Source organism: Podarcis vaucheri (genome assembly GCF_965113315.1).
Source record: "Podarcis vaucheri genome assembly, chromosome: 14".
Taxonomy (NCBI): domain Eukaryota; kingdom Metazoa; phylum Chordata; class Lepidosauria; order Squamata; family Lacertidae; genus Podarcis; species Podarcis vaucheri.
Genome location: NC_138752.1, coordinates 21,677,998 through 21,701,782, shown reverse-complemented (window position 1 = coordinate 21,701,782; position 23,785 = coordinate 21,677,998). Strand labels below are relative to the sequence as shown.

The window sequence follows — 23,785 nt, the reverse complement described above, 5'->3', positions numbered from 1 at the left end:
GGGGTGGGGGACAACTTTCAAGCCAAGGCTTGCATCTCCATGCGGTTAACCTTCCAGGAGGCACATACCAAGGGTGGGTGGGACGAACGTCAAATGTGGGCAGGGCCAAAGTCATATACATATACACATATACACCCAGTTGCACACACACACACAAGCAAACCACTATCTCAAGCCCAGCCTTCCCTTTCCCCTCCATCTGTGATACAAAGACAATAGCCCTGACCTATTTTACAGGGTTGTTGTAATGATCACTGAGATAATGTGTGTTATATGTACACATACTGTAAGTTTTACAAAAATGAATGCGATGCTAATGTATTCACAGTTATAAGGTTTACAAACACTAATGTGTAAAATGCTGTTTTAATTTATACTATATTTTGCTTGCTGTTATTAGACTGAGATGGCCACTTTTAAAGTTGTATTTATCAACATGCAACTTTCTGCCATTTATTTCATTGTCTATTGCAGTGTTTCCCAAACGTTTTTGGGCAACGGCACACCTGTGTACTGAAAAAAAATCTCGCAGCACACCACCATTAAAGCCCCGCCCCGTGACGTCAGCGCGCAGCGTCACGCCGGGAGGGACGCACAAAAGTGAAAGTTTTTTCCCTCCCCCTTGCCGGGGAACCTCCAAGCTTTGGGCAGGCAGGCAGGCAGAGCTGGGAAGGGGGTTTCCAGGGGACACGGCAGCTCCTCGAAAGGCTTCTCTCAGCTGCGCTCAATCCTCCTCGGAGAGGATTTCCCCTCCGGTCCCATGCCTTCGTTTGGGGCATCGCTCCGGCTGCTCCCTCTCCCGCCGCGCAGGAGCGATGCCTCTCTCTGGCTCTCCCTCCGCGCAGGCTGAGGGAGGGAGGGAGGGGCGCGTGTGACCCGTCTCTGCTGGGAGACCAAACCCAGCGAGGCAGAGTCGCGCGGAGGCGCCCAGGCAGCGCTGCCGGCTGCGAGGAGGAGCGCCAGGCAGCAGCAGGAGGCGCGGCCTCTCCTCGCCGCCGCCGCCCCGCCTCTCGCCGCCCGACTCGCCCGCCTCCCTCCAGGCATCTCGCGGCACACGAGGCAACGTCTCACGGCACACTCGTGTGCCGCGGAACACCGGTTGGGAAACACTGGTCTATTGTATCTATTTATGCTTTAAACATTGGTTTGGATGCTCTGAGCAGAACAGCAGGATTCTAATAAACAGTAAGTATTTCTTTAGATCAGGGTGGGAAAACTGTGTCCCTCTACCACTAGATGCTGTTAGGCTACAAATCCCATCATCATTATTATTTTTTACCATCGGCCATCCTACCTTGGGATGATGGGAGGTGTAGTCCAACAACATCCGAAGAACCAGAGGTTCCCTACTTTGGCTTTAGACCATAACCGGTAGACTGAGCCAGTGTTAGTTTTTATTTTTATACAGTGCCAAACAATTTTAGGTGCTTTATTAATGAACTATTATTATTAGTAAATGGGCATTGGTCCTCCCCCTATTGGAGGTTCAATTAACTGCATTATAATTTCTCTTCACAGCAGCCTACAGGGTCTTCCCTTCATTTTATCCTCACAACAACTTTGTGAGGTAGACAGTAACTGGACCAAAGTCACCTAGTATGCTACATACCTGATGTGGGATTTGAAGCCAGGTCTTCCCACTCTTCATCTGAAACACTGACCTCTCAAAGATTGGGGGGAGGGCTCCGAAGAGAGTGTGGATGAGGCAGGCGATCAGGGGAGTGACCCAGGAGAGGGGACCAGTGATTTATGGGGTGTGATGCCACCCACAAGGCAGAAGCCAGGGGAGCGGGAGAGTCAAGGCAGTCTGAGGCGGAGGTAAAAGGGACGAGCGACAGGTCAGTAGATTCCTCACTTCCTCCACCCCAATGTCTCCTAGAACCAGGAGGGGCTTGAAGAGGGACCAGGCCTTTTTGGTAGTTGTGCCCTCCCTCCCAGAAGATGTCAAGCAGATAAACAGCTCTGTGATTTTTAAAAGACACCTGAAGGCAGCCCTGTTCAGGGAAGTTTTTATTGTTTGATGTTATGTTTTTATTATTTTTTGTTGAATGGCTGAGGCAACTCAGTAAGATAGGCGGCATATGTTGTTGTTGTTGTTATCATTAAGCAGCAGTGATGACTTCTGTGCAGAGAAGCCTCAGGTTGTGGGCAGGCAAGCTGTCAGAGGAGGGTACCTAACCCAGAGGAGGAGAGGGATCCCACTGTTGCTGCAACTGCTCCAAGTGGCCCAGACCTGTGGCCAGCTACCTAGAGACTAGAAGCATGTGTGCATGTGTATCCAGAGCACCATGGAAGCTGCTGAAAGTGTTTCTCTTGCCAATAAAGTGTTAATTATCAGACACATGTCTTCCTTAACTGGGACGGGCTGTGACATAACCATGACATCACACTGGCTCTGTAGTCTTGCCACAGCTTGTGAACGTATACTTAAGCAACACTCACTCAGGATCAAAGAAATCAGAACCTTTTGGCAATATTTATAAATTCTGTGTGTGTGTGTGTGTGTGTGTGTGTGTGTGTGTGTGTGTTTTATGTTGTAACCTATCCCCACCCCAAAATGGGTGGAAGGGGAAAGAGAGGGATCAAGGCCAAACTGAACCAACTTCCAGTCATCCTCAAGGTTCAGGAAAAGGTTATGCAGTTCAGTAATTAGAAACAGTTGTCAACATGGAAGCCACACCAAGTTATACCAGCAGCAAACAAACTTTTAAAAGGGGGGGGGTGAAATGTAAAACAAAAAAACCCATAATGCATGAAGGGAAGAAATACTGGAGGAGATCTAGGAATGGATCTGTCATTGCAGCCTCACAAGGAGTAAACACATTAAACTGTACTAACAAACTCCAGACAACTCCATGACTGGGTGATTATAAACACTGCAAATGAGCCAAAGCACACAAGGAAGCCTGTTAAACCACAGCAGGGGTGATATAGCTTTTCATCTCTTGCCAGTGTTTCTCAGACTCATTGGACTTCCATTCTAAAACGTACCCTGTTTTGTGTGTGTGAGAGAGATTTATTACTGACAAGTGGGCCCTGCAACAAAATGTTGCAGTGTGGCGTGCTCCCTACGGGGAAAGGCTGCAGCATTTCGAACTTTTTAGTTTAGAGAGAAGGCGAGCAAGAGGTGGTATGATAGAAATTTATAATATTATGCATGGTGTGTGTGTGCAGAAAATGGGTAGATAACGGTTTTTTTCTCCCCTCTCTCAAAGCACTGGAACTCATAGACATGCAATAAAGCAGAATGTTGGAAGATTTGGGACACGTAAAGAAATTATTTCATGCAGTACATTATTGAACTATGAAACAAAATCCCACAGAAAGCAGACACTGCCACCAACTCGGATGGCTTCAAAAGGGCAAGGTCGACACTGTGCAAACGCACTCGTGGGCATACTAAATTGGTTCCACTAGTTTGTTTGCACTGAGCTGACTGCCTCCCTTCCCCTCTTCCCCTTCCACAGGTAAGCAACAGTGTGCTACTTACCAGGAAGCCAGCATAGCTTCCACCCCACCAGACAAGCCACTTCTGATGCACACATTTAAACACTCACCAAGGCTTCTTATTTGAGGTCCCAACACAAATGTGCTGAGCGGGGACTGTTCGCCACTTCTTTGCCTCGACAACAAGAGCTTCTGCATCCACCAGGCCGAATCCATACAAATGGCTAACTGAAAAGACAGGTGTCTCAGAGATTCACTGGTTTATTAAACAAACCCTTATTTTTCACAGCCTCTCAAAACTGTTCCCCTGCCCCAGCACCTTGTGGGCTTTGTTCATGTGTTTGTGCAACGCTTTCACAAAAGAACAGCTTTAATTTTCCTCCATTCAAAACCGACAAAACGTTGTGTATTTTGCGCCTCTTGTGCCATCAGCTTAGATATTCTGATCCCTCCCCAGCTTTAGTTTTAAATAATGTTGTATCAATGATTTGGATACATAATTTAGAAGACACAGTATTGTTATATAAATTGTTGATAGAAATAAATACAGCATTTAAAATAAAAATGGGGAACAGAACCAGATATCTAACTTCATGCTCAGCATCCAGAGGCAAAATGCAAAAGATAAAGCCAGCCTCATAGACTTGTCTCTAATATCCCATATTGCCCTACTATTAATTACTACTATTATTATTTAGACTTTTTAGACATTTGTTACCCAAAGGTCTCCAAGTGACTTACAACACGTTTAAAAATATAACAGCTTCAATGCTCAGAACACCATAGGAATCAGAACTAAAGTCAAGGTGCAGAGCAAGGAATTCCACAAATGCAAGACTGCAAGTGCAGTTTTCACATTTGCTAATTTTGAAAAAGTTTGTAAAGGCTTTCTAGCTGTTACATTCCTGGCTTCAAAACCTACACATTTCTCAATAATTACTTTGAGGTTTCAGCTGTGCTGTAATGCGTAGAGACCATTGGAAACCATCTGAAGCGGGGGATTGATAATTGATTCTTCAATGTTTTTTATGTGGTTGAAATTAATGTCAAATCAAGGTGGAGTGTGTTAACTTCCTATGAGGTTTGCATTGCTTTGCCCATCTTAAATGTTTATACAAGCTCTTCTGCCTACAGGCCAGACAAATAAAATGATTTGGGCCACTGAACTCTCACAACAGTTGATATATGACTCAGCCCACCTATTAACCTGTGAGGACTGGAATGGAATCACATCTGCAACATGTGTCCAAATCAGACTTTGGTAATGTATTTTATATTAAAGAAGTTAACCAGTATCTGTGATAAAACCTGAGGATTTTCAGTTTGACTGTAAAACTGCAAAGGAAAACTAGTGTTGTTATCTGGTTCTCTCACTCTCTCTCTCTCTCTCTCTCTCTCTCTCTCCCTCTCCCTCTCCCTCTCTCTCACTCACACACACACACAATTGAAAGGTACTTCCTTTTGCATACATACCCATCCCTAATAAAAACAGTTTCTGGGAGGAAAAATAATGTAGAACCTACAGATTATTTTGTTTCAGAAGTAACCAACAGTCTTACGGTAAGGATTACTTTAAAGTCACTGAAAGGAAATCCCAGAGGTAGAACTTAATTTTGACACAGGCTTGTTTTGCACCTTGGCAATAGTTTTTTGTCACAACTAAGAAAACAAAATGAAACAAAACAGAAAAAGGCAGGATTTCCCACATCGAATCACTATTCCAATCCAGTAGAAGTTAAGCCTTCTCAAAATGCTATTTGCTTTTGCATCTGTCACCGCTGCTTGGATTTTGTCTCCTGAAACAGACAGGAGCTCGCAAATACCCATTGATAAAAAAGGCTTCTAAGGGGATTATCAGACCTCCGAACAACCAATAATCATTTTTCTTGGCAGGTCTGTGGGGCAAGTAATAGAAGGAGCTGTTTGAAATGGATACATGAGATCTCCAGCTCAGAAATCTCTGTGGATATTGATTTGGATTTATAACTTAATCCCACAAGAGCCATGTGGGGAGATGCATTGCTAAGAGTAAGAAACAGAAGAATCATACAGGTTTATCGCCTAGTGGCGAGGTTTTCCTCTAAAAAGTAGGAGTGTACATAGACTGCAACTGATATGGCTGGAGCATTCAGATGAAGGAACCTAACTGAGAATGTGTTGCACACAGACTTGGGACCCACAAGGCGATCTTTGTAGGTGATCTTGTTAACCATTGGAAATATGGAGCTTCAACAGCAGAGAAAGAACTTTTGCCATTTTTAATGCTAGTTTCAAATGGCCAGGTCAGGCAGGTGCAGGATAAATGCTTTCTTCACATTTAGACTACTGCAATGTGCTCTACATTGGGCTGTTCCTTGAAGATGATCCATAGATTGCAGCTATTGCAGAGTGTTGTCCCCATTTGTTGACTGACACACCTCCATTCAGCAATGCAGAAACCAAACCCAGCCCCCAAGCATGCATGTTAACTCACCTCGACGTCCAGCTCCATTTGTTTTCCAGTCGGGGGCCAAGAGGTGTCCTGGTCGAGATGTTTTAACGAGAAGGTGCTGAACGTCTCGCCAGGTCAGCAAAGGGCTAAAAGTCGAGGAAGGAAGAACAAGCCAAGGATAAGACAACATCTCTCTTGTTCTGTTGGTAGGATTTTGAAATGGCTAGGCTACGGCTAAGGCAACAGCAGAAAACTTTCTAACATCAGTCAGTATATATAGCAAGCATTGCCAGTATCTCCTACGGTGCCCATGAAACGGTCTCAGTAAACATCCTCTCAAAAATGCAGACTTCACAAAAGACTCTTTGCTTTTCCCACTCAGTTCCTTTTTGCACAGGCTCAGTCTCTCCTACACTGAACTTACCCCCTTAAATATGCCCCATAGAACGTCAGGATTGCACACCCACTCTCCCATCTGTTCTGAACAGAGAAGGGGTGCAAAGAGCTTCCTTCTGTGTACATTGGCAGCGGTGTAGGTATCTTTTCCCTACTGATGGGGCATGACCATACCCATTTTGTGGTCCAGTCTCTTTTCTGCTGTTCTGGATGTGGCAGCCATTTTGTGTTGTGCCACGCCCCCAGCAACCATTTTGTGACTGGCACACACTATACTTTTATCCAAATTCCAAATGTGTCCAGTGACCCCCAAAGGATGGCAACCCCTGGTATAGAGGAATATCAAAGTAATAGAATAGGTTTCTAATAAGTAACTCAAGCGATCCTCCCCCCCCCCATTGTCATGGGTTCAAAATGGAAGTGCTTGTTTATACCAGCTAGATAAGTGGAGTTTGTATGAAGATTTTGGTATGTACCTTTTTGATTTAAGTAGTTTAGCTACCCTAAACATTTGCCTCTGAGAATGTCTTTATGTGTGTATAAGCCAAAATATTTAGAAGAATTCCAGTTACAAGCTGTCACATGGTCCTGTGATGCTTTTGCCCAGCAGGTGTTCCTTAAAGTGCCTGGAGCAAGGAACTATATATCCGGCCCTCTGGACACACTCTCTAGGCCACAGCCCCTCTTTCCTACCTGGCCCTCTATGCCAGAGCTTTCCAAACGTTTCATGTCGGCGACACACTTTTTAGACATGTGTAATTTCGTGACACAGCAATTCAGTTTTACTATCAAACCAGAGGTTAAACTAACCGCTTTCCAGCCCTGGGAGGAGCGTGGGGAATGTTCGCACGCCACCAACACACAGCAGCCCACACACAAACATGTCATGACACACAGTTTGAAACGCTCCGCTCCATGCCTTCCTCAAGTGCTTTTGCTTGGTCGGAAACCCAAAATGCATCCTTCAGCTGTGACAATGCCTCTTGCTTGCCTAGATGGAGAGAGAGGTATGCATGCATGCATAGAAACCTCTGGCATTTGCAAGGCTTGAATGTAGCTTCCATTCAAAGGTCAGAGTCACATCCAGCGTTGCACTCATTTTTGCCGCTGGCCCCACCCTGTGCTCTCACACAGCCTCTGGAACTATCCCTATCAGCCCTATCACCCCTGCTAAGATTATACAATAATCTGTTAACTATACAATAACCATTGGAGATGCATTGCAACGATCAGTGCAGGTCTTGTGTTGCCTTTTGACCAGATCTACTATTATCAGTGCACACATATAGGAAATGATGCGGAGTGCTCCCATAACTTTTTCCGGGGTGACTTAAGTTGTGCTTTCCACGAAGTATTTAAAAGAACTTGTACACTATGCTCTTGAAATTGAAGCCCCTTGTATTTTCAGTGTTCCTAAATTCTTAGCTTTGGAGCATCCAGTGGCTGAAAAAGCTCCCTTTGTCATGATGCTTCGGCAGCTCTAGGATGCTGGAGACGGGGACCCTGCTGCAGAAATAGCAATAGCTCTTTGGATTCCTGTGACCCTGGGTCGCTCCACCACTGCCTATGCAGTTCTCTGGGTGAAAAGTTTTCCCCATTCCCTGACCTGGAGAGACAGATTTGTAATTATAGCAAAGCATTTAGCAACAGGAAAATGTTAATTCATTTGCTCCCTGGCAATAAAAAAGGAAACGTCTCAGCACTCAGCATCGCTTAACGCGCCTGATCCCGGGTACTTAATGGTGCATTTTATGTCAAGAGCTAAACAATTCCAAAATTTACAGGCTTAACCTTCTCCAATGTACTGGTCACGAACACTGCACTCCTTTCAAACTGCGTTCACACAAGTGTTTAAGAATTGAGCCAAGCCACCCCAAAATGCAGGGCGTGGGGAGCGAGGCCACCGCTGCCAGCTCTCTTTGTGCTGGCAAGACACTTCCACATCCCCAGTCACAATAATGTAACAAATTAACCGTCTCGACCGCTGTGAGCTCACAGCAGCCGACAATATATTAGCGACGAGAGCCAAAGTCACAGCATGGGAGTATTAAAAGTAGTCAGCAGTCTGAGCTCGGGGGTTCATTTTCCCCACCCCTCCTAATTCTAAAAATAAAACAAAGCTGGAAAAAGTCTATTGCTATGCAAAAGAAACCAGGGAGAGAGGTTTTAAGAAAAGCCCTGCCAGATCAGACCGAAGGCCCATCGAGTCCAGCATTCTGTTCTCACCATGGCCAACCAGAAGAACACAAGCAGGACCCGAGTGCGACAACATTCTCCCTGCTAGTGACTCCTAGCAACTGGTACTCAGAGGCATACCCAGAGACACTGATGCTGTAGGGAGCATATCACTATCACGACTAGGAGCTGCTGGTAGCCTTATCTTCCAAGGGTTTTTTCTAACACACTTTGAAAGCTGTCCAGGTTGGTGGCACTGAAGATGCAGCACAGTTATGGAAGCTGATGCCTGCCCCCTTAGTGGAAGATGGGGCAGTGCTTTTCAGGGGTTCCACACAAGCCTATCCAGGGAAGGTGTGTTGTTCAATGAGGAGGTTCACGATTTAGGCAAGTCCATCCAGACACGTAGAATGTTGACATACGTCGTAATCTTGTTTGTTTTTTTAGCTTATCATTGATTTCAATCATTTTTTTAAAAGATGTTTTAAATTGTTTTTACTGATGAATTCATCGCCTTGTTCTTTCTTGCTTTGGGGGTTTTTTGCCCCTTACAATCAAGCAGTATATGAATTTTGTGAAATAAAATAAACCAACGAAATCATAGAATCGTGAAGTTGGAAGGGACCCTGAGGTTCATCTCGTCCAACCCCCTGCAACGCAGCTGTGCCATATGGGGATCGAACCTGCAACCTTGCCGTTATCAGCACCATGCTCTAACCAACTGAGCTACCCAGGCTGCAGACAAACTTCATCAGTGACAGCTTGGCATGCTCCAACTGGCCCAGAGCATCAGAGACCGTTCATTTCTGCTTAAGGCACCACAGGAACCTTCCCCTGGTACCTTCCAGATGTTTTGGGCTACATCTGTCATCGGCCCTAGACTGCCCAGATGAGAGCTGTAGTTTGAAACATCTGGAGGGCAGGCTTACGAGAGTCTCAATCTGCAGCTCCTTCTTATGCTCTTGTACATAACTTCAGAAAGCAATTATATGCAATTCATGGAAAGCAGCACACTTGAAAACCAATGGTTTGTTGTGCTGTCTTCCTCTCTCCTGTGTCCTGCTCCCCAGAGCAGACACTTGCTTTTAACAACAAATCTACAAACTGTCAGAGAAAGAAACGGAGCTCTTACTTGGCCTCCAGAGCCAGAGCGATGATCCCTGCCACCATGGGGGCAGACACAGAGGTGCCAGTATGTCCATCTGTACAACGTTTCCGCAGATCGGTGGTAACCTAAGGAGAAAGTCAGTGCAGCTATTAGCAGGGAGTGGAGGTGACAGAGCGGTTCACATTCAGGCCTACTGGGACTGGAAGGCCAGAAGGTGGGGAGGTCAACAGCAGGTGGCGCCAGACCTAATGTCAAGCAGGGCCGGCTCATTCCAGGTTTGCCTGCATCCTTCTCCCTGCTTGAGTTCTACAAGCGCAACCCTGAGACTAAGGAGGAGGGTGAAGCTGACAGTCCATGCCATCCTCTGGACTGGATGAAAAAAGGAAGGTCGGCACTTGGGGGGATGCTGGCTGAAGGCAGACTAAAACTTATTGGGGCAGTGACCCATTTGTCATAATGGACCAACCTCCACTGTGCCCAGGTTCTGTTCAGCTGGCCAAGTCCAAGGCAGTCTGTAGCCCTCAAGAGTAAGTCAGAGCAAGATTTTACAAGGTAGACACTGACCATCTCCTGATTGATGGATCGCATTTATATCCCACCTTTTCTCTATGGAGCTCAAGGGGGCATACATAGTTCTCTTCCCCATTTTATCCTCAAAACAACCCTGCAAAGCAGGTTAGCGTGAGAGTTAGTGACTGGCCCAAGGTCACCTGGTGAACTTCATGCCTTCAAAAGTATGAAGGATTTGCTCCATCCTAATTCCTAGTTCTGACTCCAGAATTTGACCTTGGAATTTGAATGGCTTAGTTGCCGAATGTTTTGGCTCCCACTGAGAGCCAGTGTGGTGTAGTGGTTAAGAGCGGTGGACTCGTAATCTGGGGAACCGGGTTCGATTCCCCGCTCCTCCACATGCAGCTGCTGGGTGACCTTGGGCTAGTCACACTTCTCTGAAGTCTCTCAGCCTCACACACCTCACAGAGTGTTTGTTGTGGGGGAGGAAGGGAAAGGAGAATGTTAGCCACTTTGAGACTTCTTTGGGTAGTGATAAAGTGGGATATCAAATCCAAAAATCCAAATCCAAACAATCGAAAACCGGAAGTGAGTGTTCTGGTTTGCAAACGTTCTTTGGAACCCGAACGTCAGCAGCTTCCAATTGGCTGCAGGGGCTTCCTGCAGTCAATCGGAAGCCACGCCTTGGTTCCCAAATGTTTTGGAAGTCAAACAGACTTCCAGACCGGATTCCGTTCGACTTCCAAGGTACGTCTGTAGTCAATCTCAGGGACGCTTGAGTTGGAGAACTCACATCCCAAGTTTTGGTTGGGGGGGGCAGGTAAGGTTTCCCACAGCCTAGACAGTCAACTGGCTGCACCGTCTACTTACAATTTGCCGCTCATAGAAAGCCCCACTGCTGTAGGTGGTAGCAATGGTGGAGGCACACTCCTCTAGGTACCACGGCTTGTTCCCGTTCTCCGTGGTGCTGCTGACGGAGATGGTGTAGATGCTGTTGGTGTATCCATCGCAAGAGCAGTGGTCCCCTTCTCTTCCGCCATTCCCAGAGGCCCAGACAAATATGGAACCCCTTCCTCTACGGCCCTGAGTATTTAGAGTGAGGAAATGGAAATGGAAAGCAATACGTTCATTGGCTGGCGCTGGCCTGGATTCCTACATCTCCACAAGATTTAAGTTTTGGAAGGATGCATCTTCCACAACTTCCTTCCACAACTTCAGGGATCAGGAAATGACTGGCCCCATTCCCTCTTGTGGGTCCCACTGTTGCCACAAGGGGGGTCACTCTCAGTGAAAATAAGGGCTACTAACAACTGTCTGGTTTTTTTCTGCCTTTCAACGTGGTTGCTTCAGTATGGTGTCGCCTCCAAACTTTGTCGGCAGAGTATGTTTTCCACTGGCGGCTGGTTTTCTAGGACCTATACCTCAATGAGCGAGGGGTTCCCAAGCTCAGAGGGGTGTACTTGCCGCAGGCTGGGGGCAGTGGAGCTATCACCACCCTCCCAAGAATTAACCCAAAGCTGACCACTTTGCAAACTCTGGGCTGGGGCACAGCATTCAGTGACTGTCTGAATAGACGCTCCAGGTGTTTTTGACTCCCATCATGGGTGTTATAGCACAAAACACCTGGAGGATACAAAGAACATGATCAGAAGAGCGTAAGAAGAGCTTGCTGGATCAAGTAAGCCCATCTAGACCAGCATCCTGCTCTCACAGTGATCATGCAAAGTCTTCAAGGAGGACTTGACCAAACAGAGCTCTGCCTTCCTGCGTATCCTAGAGGGATTCAGAGCTGTGCCCAGAGGTATTCAGAGGCATACCACCTCTGAAGGCTAGGCATCGTCATTGTGGTTGGTAGCTGCTGACTAGAGGTTGGAGAAGGCAGGAATCGGCTGGCAACCCCCTGCCAAAGCAGCCAGAAACATTAAGATCCCTATGCGAAATGCGGACCGAAAACAAAAAACACCCAAGAAGAAGGTTATGCACAATGCACTGCATTTTCCCCACACCTTTTTAATGCCTTGCTCAAATGCTTGCTTGGCCAGAGGGCCAGGCCCATCGACTGTCCGCCCATCGTCGTCAGGGCCCCAGCTTGCGCTGTAGATGTGGATGTATTCAGGTTTGGTGCCAATCGCCTTTGCTTCCACCACATCTGTCACGTCGCCGTCTAACATCCGAATGCCTAAAAGCACCCCCCCCAAATTAAAAAAAAAATGTATCAGGCGTTAGAGCTTCAAGGTCCCCCCCCTCTTTTTTTTTCTTTTCCAGAAGAGCTGGAGGACTGCAATCAAAGGCTTTTGTTCTGAGGCATGAAAAGATGCTTTCAATCTTGAATGGCCCAAAACAATTGCAACTTGTGCTCTCAGTTTGCCAGCTTGTTTTGGATGTGCTCTCTCTCCCCCCCCCTCCAGAGTTCCTGATTCAACTGCATATTGGAAGTAGCTTTCTTGGCACAACAGGAAAAAGCGACACAAAGCCAGTGACGCAAGTGACTTTTCTTTCAAAACTATGAAAGCCACTTCCAGATGACACAGAACTCTTCTTCAAATGGCAACTACTACACTGCTGTCTTCTACACCCAAAATTGGCATTTCACCACTGCCTTCAACTGTCTGGGCTGGCAGTTCAGAAGCAAGCTGGAAAGTTTGCAGGCAGCCATGTAGGCAGGGTGGGTTGCTTTTACCATGGTTTAATTCAACAAACCATGAGTTGCCACAAATACAAGCAACCAAAGCATGGCCGATTTCTCCAACGCTTGAGTTTTGTTTTCTAGCTGCCTTGTTGCTCTGTAGCTTGGCGAGCATCTGGGATGGGGGTAGCAAAACGAACCACGGTTAAGGAAGGCTGTTAGGTTTGGCCCAACCACAGTTGACAAGCCATGGTTCATAGGCCAAAAACTTCACATTGTGCTTTGTTGATGGAAAACAAACTACAGTAAAGTTGATGGGTTGGGTTCAGTCATTCAAACAAACCACATTGAGGCTTAACAAACCATATGCAAACAAGGCCAGTAGTTGTATCTTTAACTGCAGGGTGCCTCCAGACTGTCACTATTTTGTAGGAGGGATTCAAGCACATACCAGAATTTTAGATTTGTACAGTTCAAGTGGATTAATGGGCTCTGCCTGGCACCTTAGTGCAAAAAAATCCTCTTTTTAAAAGAATCAGGCTTGGAGAGTGACAGGGAAAAGCATTGAAAAGTGCGGGATTAATGAATGTCCAAGGAGAAGATGTATAACCAGCCTGCCAACAAATAAGGATAAATGCAAGACGAATGTTCATTGTTGTACAACTGCCTGGCAAACAAATCAGAACGGATGCTTAATAAAGACCGGATATAATCCAATACCTGCATGAGCTTTGTGCAAGCAAATCAGGACGAATGCTCAATGAACAGGGCTTTAGGAGGGACCGCAATGTTCCTAGTTTTGGTCTACAGGACGCAATAATAAAAGTCAACCAACCATAACTGAGTGAGCTAACAATGACCATTCCAGAGAAAATGCTAAGATAGAAACAGCCTGAAATTTGGACCAGATACAGCTTCCACACAGTCTTGAGAAGGGCGTTCAGATAAAATGCTTCCCAGTAATAAGATTTCCAGTTCTTGAATAACCACAGGCAAATTGCAATTTGGCCATATCTGCAACTTGAAAAGACGATGGCTTTGTCCCTAATTCTGGTATGCCTCAGGCAACGCCTTCAAAAATTAGAATAAACAAGAAATCGCTGGGGGTGGCGGGAAGATACATTCCTTCATTTAGGAAACCAAAAGATTTATGGAATTTCTACAGGGGGCTAAAGCCATTTGTTAGTGAAATCCGGGGGGGGGGGGTCTAAATCTCTGAGGCTGACTTTGAACATGATCAAGCGATTAACTGGCCCTAGCTCCCCTGGATGAGGATGAGAAGGGGCACGATCCGCTGGGAAGCCTCCAGCACAAGCCTGATCAAAATGAATGGCATTCATGCAGCAGCTGCTCGTGTTGGGTTGCACCCAAAATCTTACTTGCAGTTGAAAATATTTTTTCAAACAGACAGAAATACAGCCAAGCAAACAGGAAGACAAAATTACAAACAGCAGAGTGCCCAACCTCATATATATATATATATATATATATATATATATATATATATATATATGCTTTCGTAGATTTTCACGGGTACAGGAATGCAGGTTTTGGTGTCTTCGGGTGTCTTCCCGTGTAAGAGTCGGGGTGTCTGTGCGACGTTTCGACGAGGTCTCACTCGTCATCTTCAGGCTGGTGCTTTCGGCTTCTTGTTCCAGTAACAAGAAGCCGAAAGCACCAGCCTGAAGATGACGAGTGAGACCTCGTCGAAACGTCGCACAGACACCCCGACTCTTACACGGGAAGACACCCGAAGACACCAAAACCTGCATATATATATATATATATATATAACTCTCATATGCACATGAGGCAATCTTAAGGTTTTGGGACATTTGACTCATCATTTTTGTAAAGAGGAAAGGTTGATTATTTATCACAGTATAGAGGGCTACTGTGGGTGGCAGAAAAGGAAGCACAGTGGATTATAATTTTAGAGCTTAATATAGCAAGGCAAGGAGCCTTTTTTTCTTTCTTTTGCTTTTTTCGTGACGTATCTATTTTTTCGTACGTTTTTACTTAAGAAAAACAAAAATCGAGAGACAGAAATAAAATTAAGGTTGCGGCTACGTGGTAGACAGCAGTCAACTTAAATGGATTTCCTTTCTAACATTATTCTCTGCTCGCAAAGATACCTCTTAAATATAATGGGAATAGAGCAAGGTTGTTTAGCAACAACCTCCCCTCGAGCTGAATTCTCAGAAGCATTTCCCAGCAAGTTTATTGATACAAAAAGTTCATTGCCGGGCCTTGCCACCTAACAAGAACAGCTGGTCAAGGGAAAAGGGAGATACGAGAAAGATTGCACAAACTCGGGATGAAAAAATCTATAATCCGTGACCGCTGCAACAGTTGGGAGATACACATGGTGCATTTGGGAGTTTAGTAGCATTCTGAAGATTCTACATTTTGCAATTTATTTATTTACTTTAAACAAGTTTCAAGGTCTCATGGTAACAAATATATACTTAGAAAAACAGGTGGCAAAAATTCTAAAAGGGTAGGCTAAAAAGCAGGCATCCCCAAACTCGGCCCTTCAGCTGTTTTGGGACTACAACTCCCATCATCCCTAGCTAACAGGACCAGTGGCCAGGGATGATTGGAATTGTAGTCCCAAAACAGCTGGAGGGCCGAGTTTGGGGGTGCTTGCTAAAAGGAAAGGTTAAATAGGTCTGCAGTGTGATCCCACAGGGTTCTCCTTATGTTCTTACAAACCCACATGTTTGACCAGAGACAAAACAGAATAAGAGAATCATAGAGTTGGAAGGGATCATGTCATAGACTGGCTGAATGCAGAGGAGTGGTGGGGAAGAAGGCTCACAGCCTGGGGATTGGTGGTGGGACAACAATGAGTGGTCAGAAGGAGAGGAGGAAGCAGATTGGGGGGAGGAGGAGGTGTCCGAAGCTGAAGAGGAAACAGGGTTTAGTGAGCAGGAAGAGGCTGTGGCAGACAGCAGTCCAGATTGAGAGGCAGCAGTGGGGCGGGGAATACCAAGGGGCAGAGTGGGGGCAGGCTGCTGAAGAAGCCAGGGAATTTCCCCCTCTTTCTGGGACCAGGCTCCTTCCTCCCTGGTTTCCTAGAACACAGAGAGAAATGAAGAAGGCAGAGCAAAGAGACACAAGATGAAGGAGCTGAAGAAGGAACCAGGGGAGAAGCCTTAGGGTGTGGTGGGGACCACATTGGGGCAAGACCTACTGGGAAGAGTTGCAGTGATCACTAGGCCTGCACTGTTTATTTGAATAAAGAGTTGAGTTCACCCACACCGGTATTTTTTATTGCTGACCTACTGCTGACTCCGGCTCCTGACAAGACCATGTGGTTCATCTAGCACAATCCTCAGCAATGCAGGGATCTTTTGCCCAACGTGGGGCTCGAACCCACAACCTAGAGATTAAGGGCCTCCTGTTCTACAGGGTGAGCTATCCCTTTGCCTCTTTCAAAGCTCTTATTGTCATGTACAAATCTATTGCACAAGCTGGCTCTCAAAACAATTCCTCTCACATTTTATTTATTTATTAAATTTGTATTTGACCACTCATCATGAGTGAGCTCAGGGACAGATCACAGCAATATAAAAGGAAACATAAAAAGGGAATAAAACTCAAAACGTATCATTAACACATCCATCTGTCGCAAGTCCGCAAATATTCAGACGCAGGTCTGCTCAAAGGCCTGGAGGAATCGAACTGCCTTCAACCGGTGCCAGAAAACAGACATCAGTTGGCACCAGCAGGAGGTTGGGGAGGCAATTCGATTACCAGGCAGCCATTGCTGAGATGGTCCTGTGGCAGGTCACAGGTCTCCTCAGTTAGGCCACATGTGCACTATGCTTTTAAAGCATCATCATACCACTTTAAGCAGTCATGGCTTCCCTCAAAGAATCTTGGGAACTGTAGTTTGCTAAGGGTGCTGACTGTTAATAGGAGACACACACCCTTCCCCTCACAGAGCTGCAATCCTACAGTTTACTAGGGAGAAAAGAGTGACTCCTAGACCACTCTGAAAATTGTAGCTCTCCAACCATCAGCTGATCGTCTAGACAGGCAAAAACAGGTCACCTGACAGCAGGTGATAAACAGGTGGCTGGCCCCACCCACCTATGAAACTTGGCCCATGGTCCATGGGTGGGTGTGTAGGAGATAAGGACCCAACTGACCAGTCAGATCCAGTTCCCCACCCCGGTCCTAACAGGAGGGCAAAACAAAGAGGAGTGGTATTTGAATTTCCAGAGGGGGATAAAGTCACATGAGCAAGACAGAAGGAAATAACCAAATCAATCAATGTCTGATCCTTTTGCCAAAGCATTTATGCTATTACAAACCCAATTAAGCCAGACCATAAACATTTCCACGCCAGATCAGCCCAAAGGTTCATTTAGTTAAGCTTTCTACTGCCAACATCTGCCAGCCAAATGCTTCCAAAATGTTGATGGCCACCCTCTACTGTTTTTGACCTGAGAGAAGGAGTCCACTGCTGACATTAATGAGGGATTGAACATCTATTCTTCATGAAAGGCGATGCTAATGCACTCAGTGTTGAAAGTGACTTGCAGATACGCACCTGGGAGGATGAAACCTCCATTTCAGACACTCTGGCCTTGAGTGTTTGGTGGATCAAGGCTGTGTTCACAGATCCAGACACCACCGATTGCTTTCATAGCTATTTACAGGAAGTCCCTTTAGAAAGAGAGAAGCTTTATAACAGGATATGGATTTGGCATGGATGGGCTGGTGGTGCCATTACTTAGGACACTGTGAGCTTCAGCAAGCGGCTAGGAATGCCCACATAGGTTGCACTGCCACCAGGCTGTGCTTTTGCTTGGGCGCTGGAGGTGGGAGATTTAGATCAGGAAAACAGCACAAGGGGAAGGGTTAACTCAACTCTTTCCCAGCAGCATAGATGTGAACTTATTCAGGACAAATCCATAGCTGTTTTAACTATTTTGAGACTTTTAGCAGAGTTTGGCCCAAATTTATCTCAGATTAAAAATGAAAGGAAGTTGCTTCAAGCATGAGGGCTCAAGTTGGGTAGAGAGAACTGGGACACGTGCACTGACTCCAAACCTATCTTCTCTTCCCTTGACCTGTAGGCTGAACTGCAGGGAGGATTCTAACTGCATTGGAAAGGGACACAGCTCAGTGGTATAGCATCTGCCTTGCATACAGCAGATCACAGATTCAGTCCCAGGCATCTCCAGGTAAGGCTGGGTGTGTCCCACCTGAAACCCCGGAGAGCCACTACCCGTCAGTGTAGACCAGCCTTCCTCAAGCTTGGGTCCCCAGATGTTGTTGGACTACAACTCCCATCTTCCCTAGCTGGCAGGACCAGTGGTCAGGGATGATGGGAGTTGTAGTCCAACAACCTCTGGGGGCTCAAGCTTGAGAAAGGATGGTACAGGCAATTCTGAACTAGATAGACGAAGTCTCAGTATAAGGCAGCTTCCTATGTACCTAATCCTCTCTTCAATTGGAAACCCTGACTGCAGGTTTTTCCCAATCCTGGGAAGGATTCTAGCTACGATCCAGCTGAATATAGCTAGAATCCACATTCAGTCCTGCAAATTGAACCACATTGAGGACTTTTTTCAAAACAATCAAGCAGTGAAATAAATAACATTGAAAGATCAAGAAAGGATCTGGTGTACCCAGGGACATTAGGACCCTATTTTAAGCTAGCACAATTTCTTTTGCATGTCTGGTGAAGGCTCAGTTCAAGTATTCCAGTTTAAAACTGGTCTGTGGCTAGCTGCCTTACCCCTCCCACACTCCCGACTTTTCTTTCTCTGAATCAACCTGCCAATGCCTGTGAATCAGGCTTATTAAAGTTAACAGGGGCACGCATTAAAGCGAGAAATGCATCACCTTAATTCCCCAACACATAACATCCGACACAGTTAGCAGAGCCAACAATCAAAGCCCGGAGTAGAAGCCCAAACTGCGGGGGGAATCTATAGGTTGTCAGAGTGAAGTAGAGGTTAAAGAGAGGAGATGGGAAGGAGAAGGAATAAATCAGCCACTTCCCACGGTGCGAGCAATAAAAGCTTCAGAAGGCGCACAGCTTTAAAGGAGGGAGTGTGAGGAAGAAAGATGGGCTGGCATCCCCTTTTTGTTTATTGAGCGGTAAATGTATTGTGCCCTCGGCAGAAGCAAAAAGAAGAGGGAAGGAAATGCAAGGGCAATGAGAGATCGGAAAGTAAAAGAAAAAGAATTGGACTGTGGCAGATAGGACTCCCCATCAAGCTGAGCACAATCCTCACAAGGGCTACCAGTCTGACCTGAAGTCTCCAAGTTTGCCTGGTCCCCTCCAGGTGAATCTGCTGGTGCCCAAGGGTGCCTTCAATTTATATATATATTAAGAAGGTGCTGTGCGTCCAGCTTTAGCCCAGCAGGACCTGGCTATAAATTATAGTGTAGACACTTGGGCTGGGGTTGCCCTCCTGTGCTCACCTCTCCCAATTAACCCCAGTCACCAGGGGCCACCCTACGTCTCACGTTTCAGCCCCAATATCTCAGGGTTGGTATGCTGCTGATCTGGCAAGCCTAGTTCTTACCAGCTGTAGTTTTTAGCAATCTGTTTAGATTCGCTTCTGGTGAATCCACAAAATGTACAATGCTCCCCATGAATCACTATTTAAAAATAAATAAATTGGCTGGGTAATTATTATTTTTTTAACAGGCTTCCCCAACCTAGAGGACTCTGGATGTTGTGGGACTTAAACTCCCATCCGTTCCAGCCAGCACGGCCAATGGGCAGGGATGATGGGAGTTGTAGTCCAGCAATATTCAGGGTGCATCCTACTTGTCCCATGCTATCTACTCATAGGGCTGCCACACATCCAGTGCTACTTTCTCAAATCAACCCTCCAGAAAAGCTGATTGCAGACCACTGATTGCAGAAACGTCTTCCTTACCTCCAATTCTTGCATTGTATGCAATTCCCACTATGCAGTTGGAGTTGTTTGCGGACGCTGCCACTTCCCCGGCACAACGGGTGCCATGCCTGGGGAAAGAATACAGAGAATGTTATTTCTCTTTCAGAAATCAAATACAGTCATACCTTGGAAGTCAAACGCCTTGGAAGTCAAATGTTTTGGCTCCCAAACGCAGCAAACCCGGAAGTGAGTGTTACGATTTGCGAATGTTCTTTGGAACCCAAACGTCCGTCGTTGCTTCTACAGCTTCCGATTGGCTGCAGGAGCTTTCACCTTGTTTTCCAAGATAGATAGATAGATAGATAGATAGATAGATAGATGATAGATAGATATTTGGAGGGGGGACAGAGGGAGCAGACTGCATGTGTAGGGAACACTGAGCTTTATTCCACATGCAGTCTGCTCCCTCTATCCCCCCTCCATATATCTATCTATCATCTACCTATCTATCTATCTATCTATCTATCTATCTATCTATCTATCTATCATCTGTTTGGGAGTCAAACAGAATCCATTCCAGAAGTCGACTTCCAAAACGTTTGGAAAACGTTATATATATAGAGTGCCATGACTCCAGACCACTTCAAAATTACATGGTGGTGTCTGAACTGTCTTTTTTTCTAAATAAAAAAAATGGGGACACATTGAAATATGCAACAGCCCGATTTTCATCTTTAAGCGATTCAGTTCAGAAAAAGCTTTACTACTCCATTCTGAAGAATGCTATCTCTGCACATATACAAGTGTTTGAGTGAAAGAGTATACATTTGTTGATTTGTATCTCTCAAATATTGTGTACACAGGTACACAAGACTGTATGCTAGTTGAACGCTACATGTGAATAATAGTATGAGTGTACAGCTAAACCACCTTGTGTACACAGTTTGTACACTGTGAACACCTAATATACGTACCCTGACCTTAATGGAATTACAGTGTTTTAGAGTGGGAAAGTTCTTTATCAAAAATCATGATGAAAATACCCCTTCTATTTTCTGTGTGGAGTGGAGACTCTGTATGGAAACCCTCACCTCTTGCGAGTTTTCAGAAGTGTGCAGGAGTTTTTGGTAACTAATCCCCCGAATTAATGAAGTGCTCAGAGGATTAGTGTCATTAAAGAGAGAAATTCACAGAAGGCCTCCATAATAAATACAAATAAAAATGAATTCTTGGCTTGGATTCTGCCGGTTTGGAAACTGCTTTTGCACTGCAGCCAGCCATCTGTGAATTCCACCACACAACTTGCCCTTGTGAGGGAATCACAGGCAACTCTCTCCATACCAGGTGGGATGCAGCAGTGGAGCTGGAGCTGGAGCTCTGCACTTGATGTAGCCATCATAGCATCCCAAGTTAGATGTTACACCAAACCATGGTTAATGGTTTAGTCTAAAGCTTAGTTTTGGTTTGACTGAGCAGTTTTGGCCACTTCACCTAAAGCTGGAGCGCAAAGCAAACCATGTGGCCATAAACCATGGTTTGCCATTACATCTGCAAGCAGAAACCATGGTTTGAGTTCCACGTGATAGTGGAGATTATTATTATTTATTCATTTTTATTTATGGTTAACAGTTTTATCCCGCCCTTCTTTCCAATCAGAAGCATTATAGGTGTTAAACACAGGTCAAGTTATCTGGAAAGGGGAGGGGAATGCAGCGTTTTTCGGCGCCTTCAGATATGTTGTTATTATTATTACTACTACTACAGAGTTCCCTAGAAAGAAGGATAGACTGTTGGACAACTCTGGGAATTGTAGCTCTGTGACCAGAATGGGAGTCTTCCTAATAATTCTCAGCACCCTTAAACTACAGTGCCCAGGATTCTTTGGGGAGAAGCCATGACTGTTTAAGTGGTATGATACACAAGATTGTATGGTTACCATAAGTTGTATTCCAGGCCTGAATGCACTTGGTTTGTTTTTTGTATTTTTCTTAAAAAACAATAAAATACTTTATTAAAAAAATAAAGTAGTATATTCAGCTACTTTAAATATACAGTGCAGGTGGGGTTTGGGTTTAAGCACATGTAACTAGAAACATCTTTTATTCTTTTTATTCCACTCTTTATCCTGCCTCTATTTCTCTCCACTTCCTCTGTTTCACAAGCCCCTCAGGAAAGGGACCAGTACTTTTGTTCTTTGTAATGTACCATGTATTATAGATGGCCCAACAACCATACAGCTGTCAGATCATGTCTGTACTGGTTCACTAACTTTAAAGGGGCAAGGTGCGGATAGGGTTATGACCTTTTTTCTAGGGGGGGTTTCAGAGCCTCAAAGGCAGAAGCAGCGGTTGCCAGCAGAAAAAGGAAGCAACCAGTCACTGGAGATCTGTCACAGGCACCAGAGCCCTGCCTTCAAAGAGGCCACAATCTTCCTGGCACCTTGATGGCCCCAGGTGTTTTCCACTATAATTCTCAGTGCCGGATTTACACACACGTTAAGCAAACAACATCTTAGGGCCTCAGAAGATGAGTGGCCTCTAAATATACAGTCGTACCTTGGATCTCAAATGCCTTGGCTCCTGAACAAATCGGCTCCTGAACGATCAAAACCCAGAAGGCAGTGTTCCGGTTTTCAAATGATTTTTCAGATGCCGAACGTTCGGCGCGGCTTCCGATTGGCTGCAGGAGCTTCCTGCAGTCAATCAGAAGCCGCGCCTTGGTTTCCGAACATTTTGGAAGTCGAAAGGATTCCGTTCAGCTTCCAAGGTACGACTGTGTATATCATTTTAATACTCATTTTCAAGTTAAGATAATTGGCCAATTTTCTTTATAGAAATGGGGAAAGCAGACTCTGAAAGGACAAAAATATACTCAAAGGCGGCACAATTATTTGTCATATTAGCCCAAATTCCTGCTAGTGAAACATGGTCTCCCTCCTCACTCTTGCACGATCCCATCTTGCTCTGGTGGGTCAAAAGAACCTCCAGAACAACATGTGGCGGGGAAGGAGAGGGGAGATTGTTTCGGCTAACAAAGCAAAAATGCCTGCACTGATGGAACAATCATGTTAGCTCAAGGCTGAATTCCATCCATTCTTTTTATAAATCTGTGCAGAAAGGACTATAATCTATATCAAAATGTAATTTGGCAAAGTGCCCGTATGCTGTCATACAGCACAGGTGGCAGCTGGTGTTTGGTTCAGGTTAAGTGCAGACCGCACCCCTTAAAGCATTAAGTCAGTGTTAAAAAACAGGCCTACTTGTTTTCATTGCTGGCATCATAGCGCGGAGTTGGGTCTTCGTCATCCCCATTGACATCATAGCTTGCACGAGGGTCCTGAAAGAAACAGAGGGAGTTGTTCACGTTAGAAAAACTAAGAAGTGATTGCCAGGAACAAGCTTCTACCAGGACAAGAGACACTCTGGCAGGATAGAGGTTCTTACAAACAACACAGTTTATAGGATATAAATGTTATTAAATTAATAAAAAGTCACTATCAGTTGCAACAGATATTACTAGGCTATACAGTGGTACCTCGGGTTACATATGCTTCAGGTTACATATGCTTCTGGTTACAGACTCCGCTAACCGAGAAATAATACCCCGGGTTAAGAACTTTACTTCAGGATGAGAACGGAAATCGTGCTCCGGCGGCGTGGTAGCAGCAGGAGGCCCCATTAGCTAAAGTGGTGCTTCAGGTTAAGAATAGTTTCAGGTTAAGAATGGACCTCCAGAACGAATTAAGTACTTAACCCGATGTACCACTGTATGGGGCAAAAGGTTGGGCCTGATGTAAAGGTAGCTTCTTATGAGGTCCCCCATTCTGCCTCTTTTTCTGCCTGAAAAGGAAGCAAAACTCTAGGACAAGGGTAGGGTTCCTGTGGCCCTCTAAATGTTGCTGAACTACAACTCCCACCACTCCTGAGAATTGGCTATGCTTGCTTGGGCTGACATGGACATCTCTGCTCTAGGTGATGAAGAGGGCTTGGTCAGAAAGAAACAAATTCAAGCGGGGCTTTTAAAGCACATTTGGCTCTCCAAACAAAGCACAACAGCACTTTTAATGAAAAGCCCACAAGCCTTTTGAGGTGCCCCATTAACACTAATGAGAAACGCCAGGGATTCAATCTGATAACCGGGCATTCCTATTTTTTTACATTTCCTCATCTGAGGCTATAAGGAGCCAGTAAGCATCAAGCAAATGTCAATTCCAGAGCGCT

At 45.5% G+C, this 23,785-nt stretch overlaps 1 protein-coding gene across 4 annotated transcripts in view; it reads right to left on the bottom strand.

Moving 5' to 3' along the window:
* PCSK6 (proprotein convertase subtilisin/kexin type 6) overlaps window positions 1-23,785 on the bottom strand; it is a 98,379-nt gene that overhangs the window by 38,198 nt on the left and 36,396 nt on the right. For all 4 annotated transcript variants that reach the window (XR_014213404.1, XM_082198405.1, XM_082198406.1 and 1 more), the window contains exons 5-11: window positions 22,825-22,901; window positions 19,605-19,693; window positions 12,074-12,246; window positions 10,938-11,150; window positions 9,582-9,682; window positions 5,921-6,024; window positions 3,558-3,675 (exon numbers count right to left, since the gene is read on the bottom strand). Coding sequence is in view for 3 of the 4 variants with exons in the window: in XM_082198405.1 (XP_082054531.1) it covers window positions 3,558-3,675; window positions 5,921-6,024; window positions 9,582-9,682; window positions 10,938-11,150; window positions 12,074-12,246; window positions 19,605-19,693; window positions 22,825-22,901 (875 nt within the window). In the remaining variant the exon portion in view is untranslated. The remainder of the gene's footprint in view (window positions 1-3,557; window positions 3,676-5,920; window positions 6,025-9,581; window positions 9,683-10,937; window positions 11,151-12,073; window positions 12,247-19,604; window positions 19,694-22,824; window positions 22,902-23,785) is intronic.